The sequence below is a fragment of the Dermacentor andersoni genome, chromosome 3 (assembly GCF_023375885.2).
Source record: "Dermacentor andersoni chromosome 3, qqDerAnde1_hic_scaffold, whole genome shotgun sequence".
NCBI classification, from domain to species: Eukaryota; Metazoa; Arthropoda; class Arachnida; order Ixodida; family Ixodidae; genus Dermacentor; species Dermacentor andersoni.
The window spans coordinates 32605460-32619286 of record NC_092816.1 but is presented as its reverse complement, the minus strand read 5'-3'; the positions used below and the strand labels follow the sequence as shown (position 1 = coordinate 32619286).

At 43.1% G+C, this 13827-nt stretch overlaps 1 protein-coding gene across 1 annotated transcript in view; it reads right to left on the bottom strand.

Annotated features, from left to right (window-relative positions):
* LOC126520851 (ubiquitin carboxyl-terminal hydrolase 5-like) overlaps positions 1-10947 on the bottom strand; it is a 34851-nt gene extending 23904 nt beyond the window's left edge. Inside the window, exons 1-7 of the mRNA XM_050169649.3 lie at positions 9763-10947; positions 7120-7245; positions 5548-5667; positions 5178-5284; positions 3435-3670; positions 1934-2028; positions 1563-1756 (exon numbers count right to left, since the gene is read on the bottom strand). Of these exons, the coding sequence (XP_050025606.1) occupies positions 1563-1756; positions 1934-2028; positions 3435-3670; positions 5178-5284; positions 5548-5667; positions 7120-7245; positions 9763-9870 (986 nt within the window). The 5' untranslated portion in view covers positions 9871-10947. The remainder of the gene's footprint in view (positions 1-1562; positions 1757-1933; positions 2029-3434; positions 3671-5177; positions 5285-5547; positions 5668-7119; positions 7246-9762) is intronic.
* Between the last annotated feature and the right edge of the window lie 2880 nt (positions 10948-13827).

Sequence of the window (13827 nt, the reverse complement as noted above, 5' to 3'; positions counted from 1 at the left end):
GACATAGCTCCAGCCCACACAGCACTGAGTGTGCAGCCCTTTGTGACAAAAATGGAATCCTCTCTACTCCCCATATCTTGCTCCTTGCAACTTCTTATCTTCAAGACTGTAGCAAGAGCTTAAAGGAAAGCATGTTAAATATGTGGAGGAGGTGAACAAAATGATGGACGTTACTGGTCGAGTGCCATGAGCCATTGTTCAAGAGTTTCGAACAATGGCTAAAGTGGTGGGGCAGGTCCATTTATTCCCTGAGAGAGGGCATTAAGGTTTTGAAATGTCTGAAGAAATATGCAAATTAACCAAAAACAATTGTTGTTTTTAGGTATCCCTTTGTATTTGCTGCACTGTACTGTAACGTACTTATCTTGCTTAGAAGAAGCTCCTTGATTGTGCTGAACAAAGACAGCCAAGAATATTTCCTGTGTTCTCTCATCATCATCATCAGCCTGTTTTATGTTCACTGCAGGACAAAGGCCTCTCCTGCTATCTCCCTGTGTTCTCTAACCAGAGCAAAAGCCAATGGAATTGCTGGAGTGTTTGTTTGCAGCCACTCCACGAGAGAAACCTCAACATGAACCCAGTCAAGGTTGCAGCTTAAAGGAAAACTGAGGAGAAATGCTAAAACAAATAAATTACAGAATATTATTTCAAAATTCTGTCTATATTTCTTTTGTGGAAGAAAAAGAATTACTGGTGAAGATAATGTAGGCAAATTTTTTTCTCTTGTTTTTCCCACACAAGTACCAGCTATGATAGTATTAGTGAGACATCACAAATTTTGTATCATGTTTTCATATCCAGGCAATTTTTCTTAGCAAATGTTGCTGTGCAGAATATTACTTTACACTGAAGTGCAATGTAATCCTTCGTCATGGTTAAAGAATGATAATTAGCCTCAAGCATATGCACTGTAAAAATCTAAGCCATCTTGGGAATCTCGCAAATAAAGGGAACATAATATCGCCATATAATATATATATATATATATATATATATATATAAAATGTTCTTTCTGACTTTTTCAGCTAGCACTGGTGGTAAACAAGCTATGTACCAATTTAGAAAATGCCCATAAAATATGCACGTGCTTGCACAAGCCACATTCATTGTGTCTTCTCATTTTCTCTTTTCGGTCAGCTACCACATAAGGATAGCTAAGGCATGCCTTTTTCATTTATGCCAACGCTTTCTGTGCACTGCAGGAACTGCACAAACAAACAAAACTAAGAAATCTTAAAGTTATACATGGATTCAGTTCTCTACATATGGCTTGCATTGATATTGGCTGTGAAAATTTGTTTATGATATGAGGGCCTAAGTAGATGCTGAAATGTACCAGTATACTAAATGGAAACGATTTTGTGACAACTTTTCCTACATAGAAATGCTTTGCTAGACCTCAATACGTGAGTGATGAGCCCAAAGGCAAAGTATGACAGTGCCAGGTAGGAAGGCCGAGTCTGTTTATTTTGGTGTTTGATCATGCTGCCACACACTATTTGTCATGTCTGAAATGATAGTAATGTTACAAGTAGCCTCAGAATAAACAGTTCAGTACTCACTTCTGCTTGAAGTCTGGGATGCTCATGACGACCTGCATTACGGCATTCATGTAGCAGGAGTTGCCAAGGTTTTCTAGGCCCGTGTAGCCGGGTCCATACAGGCGTTCCAGGTTGTGGCCAGTTTCCTGGATTACCGCCCACTCTCCTGACTGCTGTGTCATTTCATCCTTCAGTTCATGTGTTGTCTTGTCTGTCTGCATTTCAATGCCAGATTAAAGCGTCTCATTCTGCAACCACATCTCTGACTGCATGCAAACAATCCTTGCCACTGGCTTCCATTAAAATCAAACTGCCACAGTGTTCACATCCGCCATGATTTCAGCATGCACAACCTCTAGAGCAACCAGGAACTGTACAAACAGATGACTCACCGTTCGCATATTGGCAATCTCAATACCAAAATGTTCAAGGTGTTTGGACAGATTGCCATCTATTACCATGCTGTTTTCATCATATGAGTAGACATCTGAGAAAGCAGTGAAAACAATTAGCAGCACTTGACAGGTCGCATATGCTTAAAAACATAATTAACCAACAAAAAAATGAAGAGGGAAAGAAAGATGATGAATTAGTAAATTTACTTTGACCACACTGTTTGAGGCCCCAATTCTTGTACATCAAGAATTATTCACGAGTCAAGCACTTTGGCATCTTTCTTGAGCTCCAGGGTAATGGTGCTGCCATGCTTAAAATCAAAACGACGAGAACTTTTTGTCAGAAACTCACTGTTCATTTGTGTTCAAACATGGTTTCCTTTGAGGTTGCAAACACCACATTTACAGATATTGGCAGGCGCTAGTAATGCTGGAAGCCGAGGATGAAGAAGTGTGTGTGGTAGCTGCTGCAGAAACGAACAGTAAATAGCCGTTCGCTTGGAACTGACTGCTGCCTTTTCCTCTCGCGACAATATATATAGATGATTGGTTGTCTGTTTCAACCAGCATTGGTACTCTTTGGGCAACCATCACATTTGCCTGCACTTTCAGTGCACTTCCTAAAGTTTTACATGCAGTGTTCATTAACTTTTCGTTTAAATGAACTAAACTCAGTCTATACGTATACCAGGTGTTTTTATAAGCTATACAAGTTTTTTCTAATTACTTGTACTGGATAGCACAACCGTAGTCCTTGCAAGCTGAATTACGGGAAGAGGCAGACACTGCTTGCACGACAAATTGACACTAGTTTTGAAGTATTCATTCCCAAGGTGCTAGATGAAATACAGGGGAATTTTTATATTTCAATGCATAAAAGAGCATTGTTAAATAAGGTAAATGAAGCAGCAGTGAATTTTCACTGAAAATTTGACAGCACACATCTCAAAACCAATACCATCCTCATCATTAGTTCCCGAGTTAATATGCTAGTAAACTTACTGGCAACAATTCATAAATTTCAATATGTGCTGTATGTGCCTCTTCGTGTAATCCAGCACATGGACTATAATTGGGCTATTTGCCAAAGAAAATTTACCAAAATTCTCTATAGCATCAAAAAGGGAACACCTGGGATTAACAGAGCAATACAATCGGGAAGTGTTCTGCACATAAAGACATATGTGGGCTATGTCTACCAGGCATAACTTCAGAGACATGTGGCAGATATACAGCTGCAGGAAAACGTGAAACAATCAAGTCACTTGAGGGAACTTTTACTATCGCCCTGGTCATGTAGCATTCTTGAGCATGCTCAAGTGACTGTAGTTTGTACTCAATGAGGCTTAATTGAATGCTGCTATACATCATTTTCAAGTGCACTTGAGTCCGGTGCTTTGTCCGTCTATCACCTTTGAGAAGCTTTCCGATATCAAAATCTACAAGAATCAAATTCGCATAGGGCAAGAGTACAAAATGAGTAATCATACAAGCTCACCAGCGCTATCTGACGTGATGGTGCATAGCTTAACCACAAGTGGGTAGCCAGTTTCCTGAAAGTGTTCAAGTGCATGGTTGTAGCCTCCACTGTCCTTGTACCGCTTTGGACCACAGAGAATAGAGCCATCTGTCAGGTTCAGCCACAGGTTCTCAACAAGACAGCACTTCTCGCACCTCCAGCCCCAACGTGGCACCTTTACACCATTGTTTAACTGTGTCAATGTGTTGCTGTATCTGTCGAATGTAAAAAACACATAGCCAAGCCATAAAAGTAAAGCACCACTCGCCAACTACATACTGCCATAAAGCAAGAGCAAGAAATATTAGGATAAACTCTGCCCTCTGCTGTCAAAAAGAACATCACATGTTTTGGGTTAATTGGTACACACTACATAGTGGCACCATCTGAGGGGTGAATAGACAACTGACCAATCGCTACTAGGGCACCTGTATTTCTGAATAGTAGTGCCATAAATTAACCATTGCTGCCTTTTCCTCATGCATTCTGTTCATTAGCTATAGTATTATCAGCTGTTAGGAGTGGAACACAGTTTCTCTGATTTTTACGTCTCAAGCCCCTTATAGTGGCTTGAGACGTATGCACTAGTGGCAGCCTTCTGATGTGATTGTGGTGTTTACAGCTTTAGCATTACGAGAGCAATAGTATGAGAAAAACTCTTTTGGGAGGAGGTAAGAGAAGTAAGAGGTTGCTTGTACTAGTAGTTTAATTTTTTTTTCAAGGACTTCAATTGCTCTTACCAACATATCTGCTTCAGGCGCTGTTTGCACAATTGTGCATGGCAAGATAGTGCATGAAAAGCAAAAGCACTGATGAAAATAATATTTCTGATGAGTTACATACATCATGAAACACTTCTGATAACCTGTACTGAAAGTTTGAATATGTATAGCACTGTTTTAGTGAAACTGGTTGGAAATTGGATGGCTCGGTATTTGCTTTTGGTGCCAGCATATGTTGTCATATAGCAGGCTCAGTCTTTTTCACGATGATTTAAATCAGGCATATTTTTCAAGTGGCTGTATAGGTGCATTTTAAGCAATTCTAGACATGGGAATAGTTGATTTTTCGTATCTGACATTCATGTGTAGAGCTCTTGCATAGAGTCAACTTTCTGTAAGCTTGACAAAATTCACTGATGAATTCAAAAGTATACGGTAATTGTTTTGCAGCAATATGCGTTCCATGATCTTGAAGATTTAAGAAATGTAGTGAAACAAAATATTTCAAGGACAGAAATGCTTGGTACTTGAAGGGGATACGGAGCTCAACAGTGCCTGCAATTCTCTTTGATAAAGTAATCTTGTGGCATAGACAGAAAGCCGAGATTCTGAGGTGCATATCACTAGCTGGATGTTTGCCATGGTGTCCCTCTGATGTACTATGATCAGCACCAATTCAAATGTGAACAATTCTGAAAATACTCCAATGAGTTGTTTCATCTCTAGGTTCTCCTGCCTTGGTAACAGTGGCTTATTTCACTCAAAAAATATGTTTGGGACAACTACATGCTTAGAAATTGGCTACAGGGCGATTCCACAACACGCTTCCATGTAAATACTATGTATAACAAGTATTTTGATCAGTTCTCAGAAAGAAAGCTTCGCAGTTGAGAAAAAATTCGTCCTGGTCAGGGATTTATTTCTTTACATTTCAGTTTATGCTGATACAGATTCCATAGTCACATGAACACAAAGTAATGCGTCAAGGGCAAATGCTTACTTTGAGACTGGCTTAGGTGCATCATTCACTGTTCTAACCAATTCTTCATAGTCATAGTCCTCAGTGTCCAGGTCAGAAGAAAGAACAAGTGCAATGGAAAGTTGAACCTAATGAAAGAAAACATATGACAGCAAGTTCAGGCTTTCACTCTTCAGCTGACACTTTCTCATTGATGTACCATGTATGAAACAGGAACAAAAGCAATATATCACTTGCACTAGTCTAAGGGACCTCAACTGAAATCTATGTCAGATGAAGCATACCACAATACCAGGGTATGCTGTCAGCAGGGCTTGTTGTATATAAGCTTGTCGATCTTGTAACACTTTTGTTTGAATGGTATTCAATCAAGTATTGTGGCACAGCATACCTTTTCTGGGAGGTCTGAGTCAGGCACAGGAATTTCGTCAAAGTCTGGAAGTATAACAAGTGAACTGTAGTGCTCGTATTCATATTTCTTGCCCTGGTCCGAAGAAGCCTTGTCTTGTATCTGTGGGCCATAATGTGTCAGGATTAAAAAAGTACAAAACTTCAACAATGTTGCATGCTATGATGTACTAAAATATAGTTTAGTGGTTAGCAATATAAATAAAGTCGAGGATAGACCAAGTGTTCATGTATAACTAAAGCAATATTTCAAGTTGCACCTGTGATGGTAACCAGTTAACTGCACCATTAGTGATGCAGTGATTAATCAGACGCTATCTGTAGTGATAATTTCACACCACAATAAATAATTTCTTATTTTTTATAGAATAGCAAGCTAGTGACATTTCTTTTTCTTGGGACCATCTTCAAACAACATCCTACATTTCTACATGCACCGAGTGTGTACAGAAGCTATACCACCATTAGAAAGTGTTCTTAAGATTCATTATTATTATGTATTGTTTACACAATTGTCATAGCCTACCAACTTCATTTCAGCGTTACATCTTCAGTACTACCTACTGTGCTGGTGCTGAATTACGGTATTGGTACAGTAGGCATAGTCGTACAGTGGGCATTTGCGCCAGTAGTGTACCAATACTGCATATACTCATTTTATTATATTCTCATCCCTTATCATTGACAAGATCTAATATGTAATGCCTGGATTCTCTGTTTGTTACAGCCAAAAAATAGCAGGTGCCATGAATTGATATTATAAATACTCTTGCAAAACACTTTCATAAAACAGTCAATGAGCTTTTAATTATGCTTATGTTTTCTTCACTGCTTTAATGTATAGTGAACGCCCTTATTCTTTAATGCCATGAAGCCTTGAGCATAAACAAATAGCAGCTGAATTCAGGTACAACCTTAATGTGTGTTTTCATATCGAAGAAATCTGTTCATTAAACACAGAAATTTATATTTAGCAATCAAACAATAAGCAATTATAACCTCAAAGCTCAAGACATGATTTGCGCCATGTCTCAACAATATTATGACACAAGCGGTTTTCTGCCAGTATACATACAAAACTAAGTCAATTGACTTCACCTTTGTGCACCAGTGATGATGATGATGAAGTGAAGCACGAAGCTTATAATGTGCCAAGAATACAGAGTAAGGATGCTAATACATACTGCCTATATATGCTTGGTGTATTGAAAGATTCCGTGAAGCAGCTTCGTGAGGAAAAGCATTGTCAGCAGATATGTTCTAGTACATATTTCATGAAAGCAGCATATGTTTATTCTGAAAATAATTTTTTTATGTGACTGTACACTAGAAAAAGGTTTTACTCGCTTGCAGTGTTGTGTCCATACTCTCAACAAAACCAAAAGCTGGCATCAGGCTGAAAACAGCTAAAATATTATTTCAGGAGTTCATTAGCAGGAAGCAATGCCTGCATTCAACAGATATCAGTTTCCATTCTTAGTAAGATCATGTACTGTTTATGCAGATACATTTTTTAGTTTAAAAATAATATAAACAATGTAAGCAGTGCACACACCTCAACTTTCATGGTCTTCAAATGAAGATAGACGGCATTTCCAGTCTTTGTGTAGTGCCACTTGACATGTTTCTGCCCAAATCCAAGAAATGTGTTAAGGCAAATGTAAAGTCCTCCTTTAGACTTCTGAAATAAAGAAATTATATGGTAGAGAATCACTTCTGTTAAGAGTCCCTAAGCATTTGTGCGTTAGATAAGTAAAGTATCATATTTCAGTATAGCTATGAACCTAAATTCAGCAGGACTCGTGACATACTGCCAAACCACTTATGCACCTCCAGCCACTGCATCCATGAGACAACAAGCAACACTGCATAATTGTTATGCATATAAAAGGACACAGGGCAAACAGCGTGAGTAAGACTTTAAACTGCAGAATAATGCTTCAAAATATCCATTGCATCAACCTTATCGAGGACATACCTTGCATAGGTGGTAAAATTAACTGTGGGAGATGAAAAACAAATGTATGTCGCTGCATCTCCCTCCTCTTTCCACTTATGCATTCACCATTGCCTTGAAAGAGATTTTTCTCCTCATTGATCATATTGGGGATTAGAGTAAGAACAGTGCCAGAGACAGGGACAAATGAAGAAAGACACACAGTGTGGTGTATGTCTTTCTTAGTTTGTGCCTGTCTCTCACACTGTTCCTATTTTAAACATGAACTACCAACATCCCCAAGTCTCTATACCCTTGATAGACACATCAGGGAGTTTTAGACTGTCTGGTATTCCAGTAAATGCCAGTGGAATGGGCGTTTTACCGGATGAGCAGAGCTACAAACGTGATGGTCTGCAACAGTGCAGGTGGCACATAAGTTAACCAGACAAACATAGAACTAATATTGCAGTACAAATTTACTTCACTGCTGGTGTAAATTTTCGGCAGCAACATGATTACATCACTGCCAAAAACTTACAGAGCAGCGAGGTAGATTACACTAGGCTACTGCAATATTCGCTGTGTGTGTCTGGTTGTGCTCTGTGCCACCAAGTGGCTGCACTGTGCACGCTGTCATGTTTGCGCCTCCGCTCATCTGGTAAAGTGCCCAGTCACCTGCATTTACTGGAATACCAGACAAGCTAAAACTCTGGTAAAGTGAGCAGTCTGCTTGTGTTTCCTGGAATACCGGACAAGCTAAAACTGCTTGAAGAGGCCAAACGCACATTTATTATGCTATTTTGAGCGAAGTGTAAATGACCCCACTGCTATTCAACATGGGTGCTATTGAGGCTCTGCACATTGCTGAAGCTTTAGAATCAGCTGTCTAGCATGTACTTCGGCAGCTCACGCTTTTACAGCCAAGCTGTATACCTCTACCCTTCGATGAATTTGTTGTGTCCGTGGGCAAAAAACTCAACCAATCACAGTGGGAGGCGCGTGCCACTGGGTTTCTTGCAGCGCCACCAGACGGCGCCTGCCTCAGCGGCGGCGCCGGCCGTGCGGGGGATATAAAAAAAAAAAGAGCAAGAAAGCTAGCCTTCGCGCATAGCGTTCGCCGCAGCGCTTACCGGGAAAGATTATGGTTGCATAAGCTACAGTTGCCGGGGAGCGGCAACTGTAGCATGCGAAGCAGAGCGTGACGTAAACTGCACTTTCGTATGTAAAAGAAGAACCCGCCTAGCAACTGATTTCATTTGTGTTATTATAACGTCACCTAAACCGTGGATAGCGCTATGGAAAGGCCACATATAGGACTCCCGAAAAGCTGCAGCGTGAACACGATAAGCGGCGACGGGAACAGCAACGGCGTCGTGCTAGGGCTCGGCAGGAACAAGTTCAAGGCTACGTCAGATATGGTTTATCGGATCAAGTGATACCACAGCTTCACAAGCCAACCAGCAGCGTGGATTGTAAACCATTATGCATACAAGTGCATGTCACAGCGGTATTCAACCATGACCGATTTTCAAAAGCCTTGGCAGTTGTATACGGGCGTAGCAGCACCCAGATATATCGCATACTGAAATGACAATACCCATAATCGATTGATTGGCTCAAGGTAGCAGCCGTGTCCCAAGCCCCGAGTAATATACGAGCGTAGGCAAAGTTCTGACTGGTGTTGCAGAAGTCGTGGAGCGCGGTAGCTGACCCTATAGCCTCACAAATTAGCGGCTGGGCGTAATTATATTTATTCAATCGTGTTTATTTTTTCTAGTTGTAACAATGTGTTATTATTTCGCATTATTGGCGGCGCCTCCAGGACACCAAAGCGGCAACGGGGACCTCAAAGCTAGAACCCGGACTGGTACGTGGGTTCTGCGCGTGCCAGGGCTGAATAAGATCGGCTGTCCGCTATCGCGGACAGCCAATTTTTTATGCGAATGCCCCCTGGCACGCTTCGGCCTCCGCGGCCCCAACCCACGGGCCGCTTGGCTTCCACCTTTGATTCCCCCGCTACCCCTTGGGTTACATATGTGCCTTCTTGGAGCAGTACCTGTAAAAAAATCTATTCTGACGTCGCAACGAGAATTGTCGCAGCAAGGAAAGCGGCCCACGACTTATACACCAGCAGCCAGAACCTTGCCCGCGCGTACAACCAACGCCTCAGATTTTTTTTTTCTTTCCTCTTTTTTTTTTTTTTTTTTTGCTAGGTGGCTTTGATACAGCTGCGCGGATGAAACTTAATCGAGAACTTACCGGTGTGTCGAATGAAAAGACGCACTCATCCCTATAAATCCTCTCCGAATAACCAGGAGTTCTGATTCTATCAACATGGGCTGCGAGCTTCTCGTAGAAATCGGCCATGGTGTTCGAAATGATCACCTGACAAAATGACGACTGGTCTAACTGGCTTCGCACGCGCTCATATGCACGTGGACACGTTTCCCGCGTGGCGCGCCGCAAACTTTTACCTTTTTTTCATCAGTGTTCCGACCGTGGGCGGAGTGATGGCTTCCTGTGATGACTGCATAGGGAGCCGTCGTCTCTCCAGGGCCAGATGACACGCCGCGTTCATGATGCAATGTGGGCTTAGTCCCAGCAAAAACGAAAGTTTACCATTGCTAAAACACGTCACACAGGATATCGTTCATGGACCATTCCAGTACCTAAAAATGTATTGCGAGGCACGAAGAAGAAGAAAACGAAATGTGCTATATTTAAAAGCCACCAACAGCACCATCCGAGTCGTCGTCGTTTTTGTGGAGGTAGCCATGGGCTTGCTGCACAGAACTACATGGTAGCAATGCAAGAATTTTTACACATGATTATCTGAAGGCAGAAAATTACATCTGACTGAGCCACAGTAAAACCCAGCATGTTGTTGTCAGCATGACTTTGAACTCGTGTTTACGAAGGCCTTTTAATGCAACTGTGAGTGTTCTAATTACCTTGTAATCATAGTCGTGCAATACGGTCCTTCCGTCTCCTGAACGATAAATATTTTAAAACAAACATGTTAACGTTATTTCTTCCCTATTGCTTAAAATTTAAGAATTCCTGTTATTACGGCAATGATACTATCGACAGTGTGTGGCATTGCAACAGCCATGTCAGTGAGCCATTTTCAGCCCCCACTGAACTGCCCTTTCCTTACACTATCAATGTGTAGGCCTTGGTGAAGCTGAATGGTGACAGAGAAACGTCGACAGTGCAATAATAGTGCTTTAATCTTGAAATGTGTATGAGCATTCTCCAGCAGGGGGCAGCAATATAGCCAGAATTGTTTCTTTCGGGAAGGCGCTACGATGTGTGCAAAACTTGAGAAAGTAGCAGTTAGTAAGGCAAAAACTGGGTTCCCATAACTAGACCCACTACTACCCAAGGGACTCATCAGCATAGTTATCTCAAAAACTCGTTATTCCCAGCCAACTGCAAGTCTCTCATAATGCTTTCACATTAAGATCATAGCTTCTGGTTGTATTTAACTGTATTATTGGCATCAGAGCAGATAAATTCCGTCAATGTCCAAATGTGCAGTTATTCAGATATGACAAGACTATTCAGTGTCATCGATTTCTGTTTTTGCTTTCCGTGTCGAACAGCAGAACTAGAGTCTGCACGTTGCTACTATACTTGAAGGTGGACTCCAGCGGAAAGGAATACATAAGGTTTTATGAGTGGCTACCAGAGGTTAAATCAAATGACAATTAAGTGGTTCGCAACATTGTTAGAATGCAGTGCCTGTTATAAAATTGTCTCATTGCTTATACAGCTCCAGCTAAAAATTAAAAAAAAAATCATGTCTAACTTTTAATATTAAATTTTTATTGCGATAGCAATTATATGGTCACACCAGGCGCATATTGTGCCATACCACGTGCTTATCATCGCGGTAGGGTCTAATCAAGGCTACGGGAGCTGCCATACTACGTGCCTATCATCGAGGCGACGAGAGCTCCCACTTCTCCGCGACGAATCAAGAATTCGACGCGGGTGACGTCATCACCCGCCCCGCCGGGTTCCTGCCGACAATTGGAGTCGCCAAAGGGACAAATGGCCCATTGTGAAGAGAGAGGGTCGCTTCCAGCCGCCCAGTCGGTCTGTTGCGCTCTTACAGCTACATGTATGCTATAATTCACAATCTGTAAATATTGTATAAAGTGTTTCGTTTCTTCTTCGTCTGCGGAAAGAGTCCGTCTTGCGTCCTCCACCCCGAAGTCAAAAGCTTTGGCACTTGTATACGGGTGTAGCGGCACCCAGCTATATCGCATACTGAAACGACAATACCCATAATCGATTGATTAGTGGCCGTGTCCCAAGCGCCGAGTAACATACGCGCATAGGCAACGTTCTGACTGGTGTTGCAGAAGTGGCTTGTCAGAACACCAGTCAGAAGTTCTGAGTGGTGTTGCATTTGGCATCTGCCGTCGGCGTCGCCGCGAGGTTCCGTATAAAGTCCAAGGGCGATAAAATCGTCGACGCACGCCGTATGCTGCGTGTGCCAGTGAAAGCGTGCGAGGGTCGGCGATCGCGCACGCAACGGACGGAAGCGGTAGAATCGCTCTAGAAAGCGGGGAGTAAGCGTGCCGCTTTCCGTTGTACGCAAGGCTTCGTGGGGAGGGTAAGGAGGTAGAGGGCGCGTTCTACGCCGGGCGGCCGGCGGTCCGCTGTATCATGAAAGCCATCTGCGACAGGCATAGAATGCTCGTTTATGCGAGCGGCTGCACGAAGGTCAATTCGCTCGCTGCTGCTGCCGCGTTTCCTCACTGCAGCGTATTGACAGCGAGTTTCCGCAGTCATGGAGTGAGATGTGTTCATGTTTGCTTGGGCGCGCGCGATACCACGCTTCTTAATTTATTTAATATGCTCATGTTCACAATTTTATATGGCCGATAAAACTACCATCCTTACTTCATACAGCCAGCTGTCCACTAATTTGCTATCGCAATCGATGCTTCGCTTTTAAGGCGAAACTGATACTTTTTTCTCGAATACTTCTCGTCTGAACGTCCATCGCACTTCTGTTTGCTACAATCATAGCTCTGAGGTGCACTTTATTATGTGCACTGCCGAAGCCTTTCGTTCCTTTTATTCAACCATTTGCAAGACGACACTAGATCACAACGATGCGAGCCCAAGCATAAGGGGCAACTGCATCACTAGTTGAATTTTGAGGCTAAGAATACAACAGTAGGGAGTATTAGAAACAGCGCACCTTAACATCTTTACTTACCAAAGCCTCACGCCCAACTTGCGTTTTTTGTGCACCCGGAGGTTTGCGTGAAGACTGAAGATCTATGAATATCTGAAGGCCTCTCACAAAGACCCTGGTTCACAGATGCAAGCATCTTATGGCAACTGTTAGCTGATGATTGTGTTTTATGGTTCCACTAACATTGCCTTCTGGGGGAAGTAGGGTTCTTTGCTAAGTAGTAGTACTGCCTGCGGCATTTACTCGCATTATGAACGCACTCGCGTAATGAACGCGGCCCCCGATTTTCCAATCAGGAAGTGCTTTTTTCTTCTTTTTCTCGCATAATGATCGCACCCTGAACTTGGTGCCGTGAAGTAGGAGACACACGGTACGATTCGGCGTCTGATATGGCGTTCCGCGGGTGCGATTGTGTCCGACGCTGTGTTGGACGCCGAATTGTACCGTGCATCCAACTTTTATTGCGATAGCAATTATGTGGACGCTCCAGGCGCATTTTTGCCGTCGTCGTCGCCGTGCGCCGCATGGTGCAGGTGCGAGTGAAAGCGCGCCAGGGAAGCCGACGATCGCGGCCTAAAGTCCCTCAATAATTATAGAGGGACCTTAGCGATTCAATCTCGCGCGCCGTCTTTCGTCGCGCAAAAGACCCCAGGGTTGGGGGGTGGGGAGAGGACGGAAGGCCCGACGACGGCGTTTTACTCTAGCAGCAACTACGTACTGCACAACCGCGTCCGAGGGGCGCCGACGATCGCGGCTCGTTCTGCGTCTCAATCTCCCTCGTACAAGGGAGGAAAGCGGGAAGAAAACACGCCGTCTTCCGTCGCGCGCATGGCGCCGGGGAAGTGCGCGGCGTTTTGCTCCGGCAGCAACGGCGCATTGCGCGGCCGCGGCGCGCCCCACCTTCAAAACGATCTGCATCGGGGGCTGAGTCGATGTCGGCTGATATTTATGTGCGTACTGCGTTCTCGCCGCTCAGTTTGCGTGGAAACGAATGTCTGCAAGTTTATACGGCCGATAAAACTACTATCCTTACTTCGTGTAGCTGTCTACACATTTGCTATCGCAATCGATGGTTCGCATTTTGGGCGAAACTGACTTTTTTAGAGGTG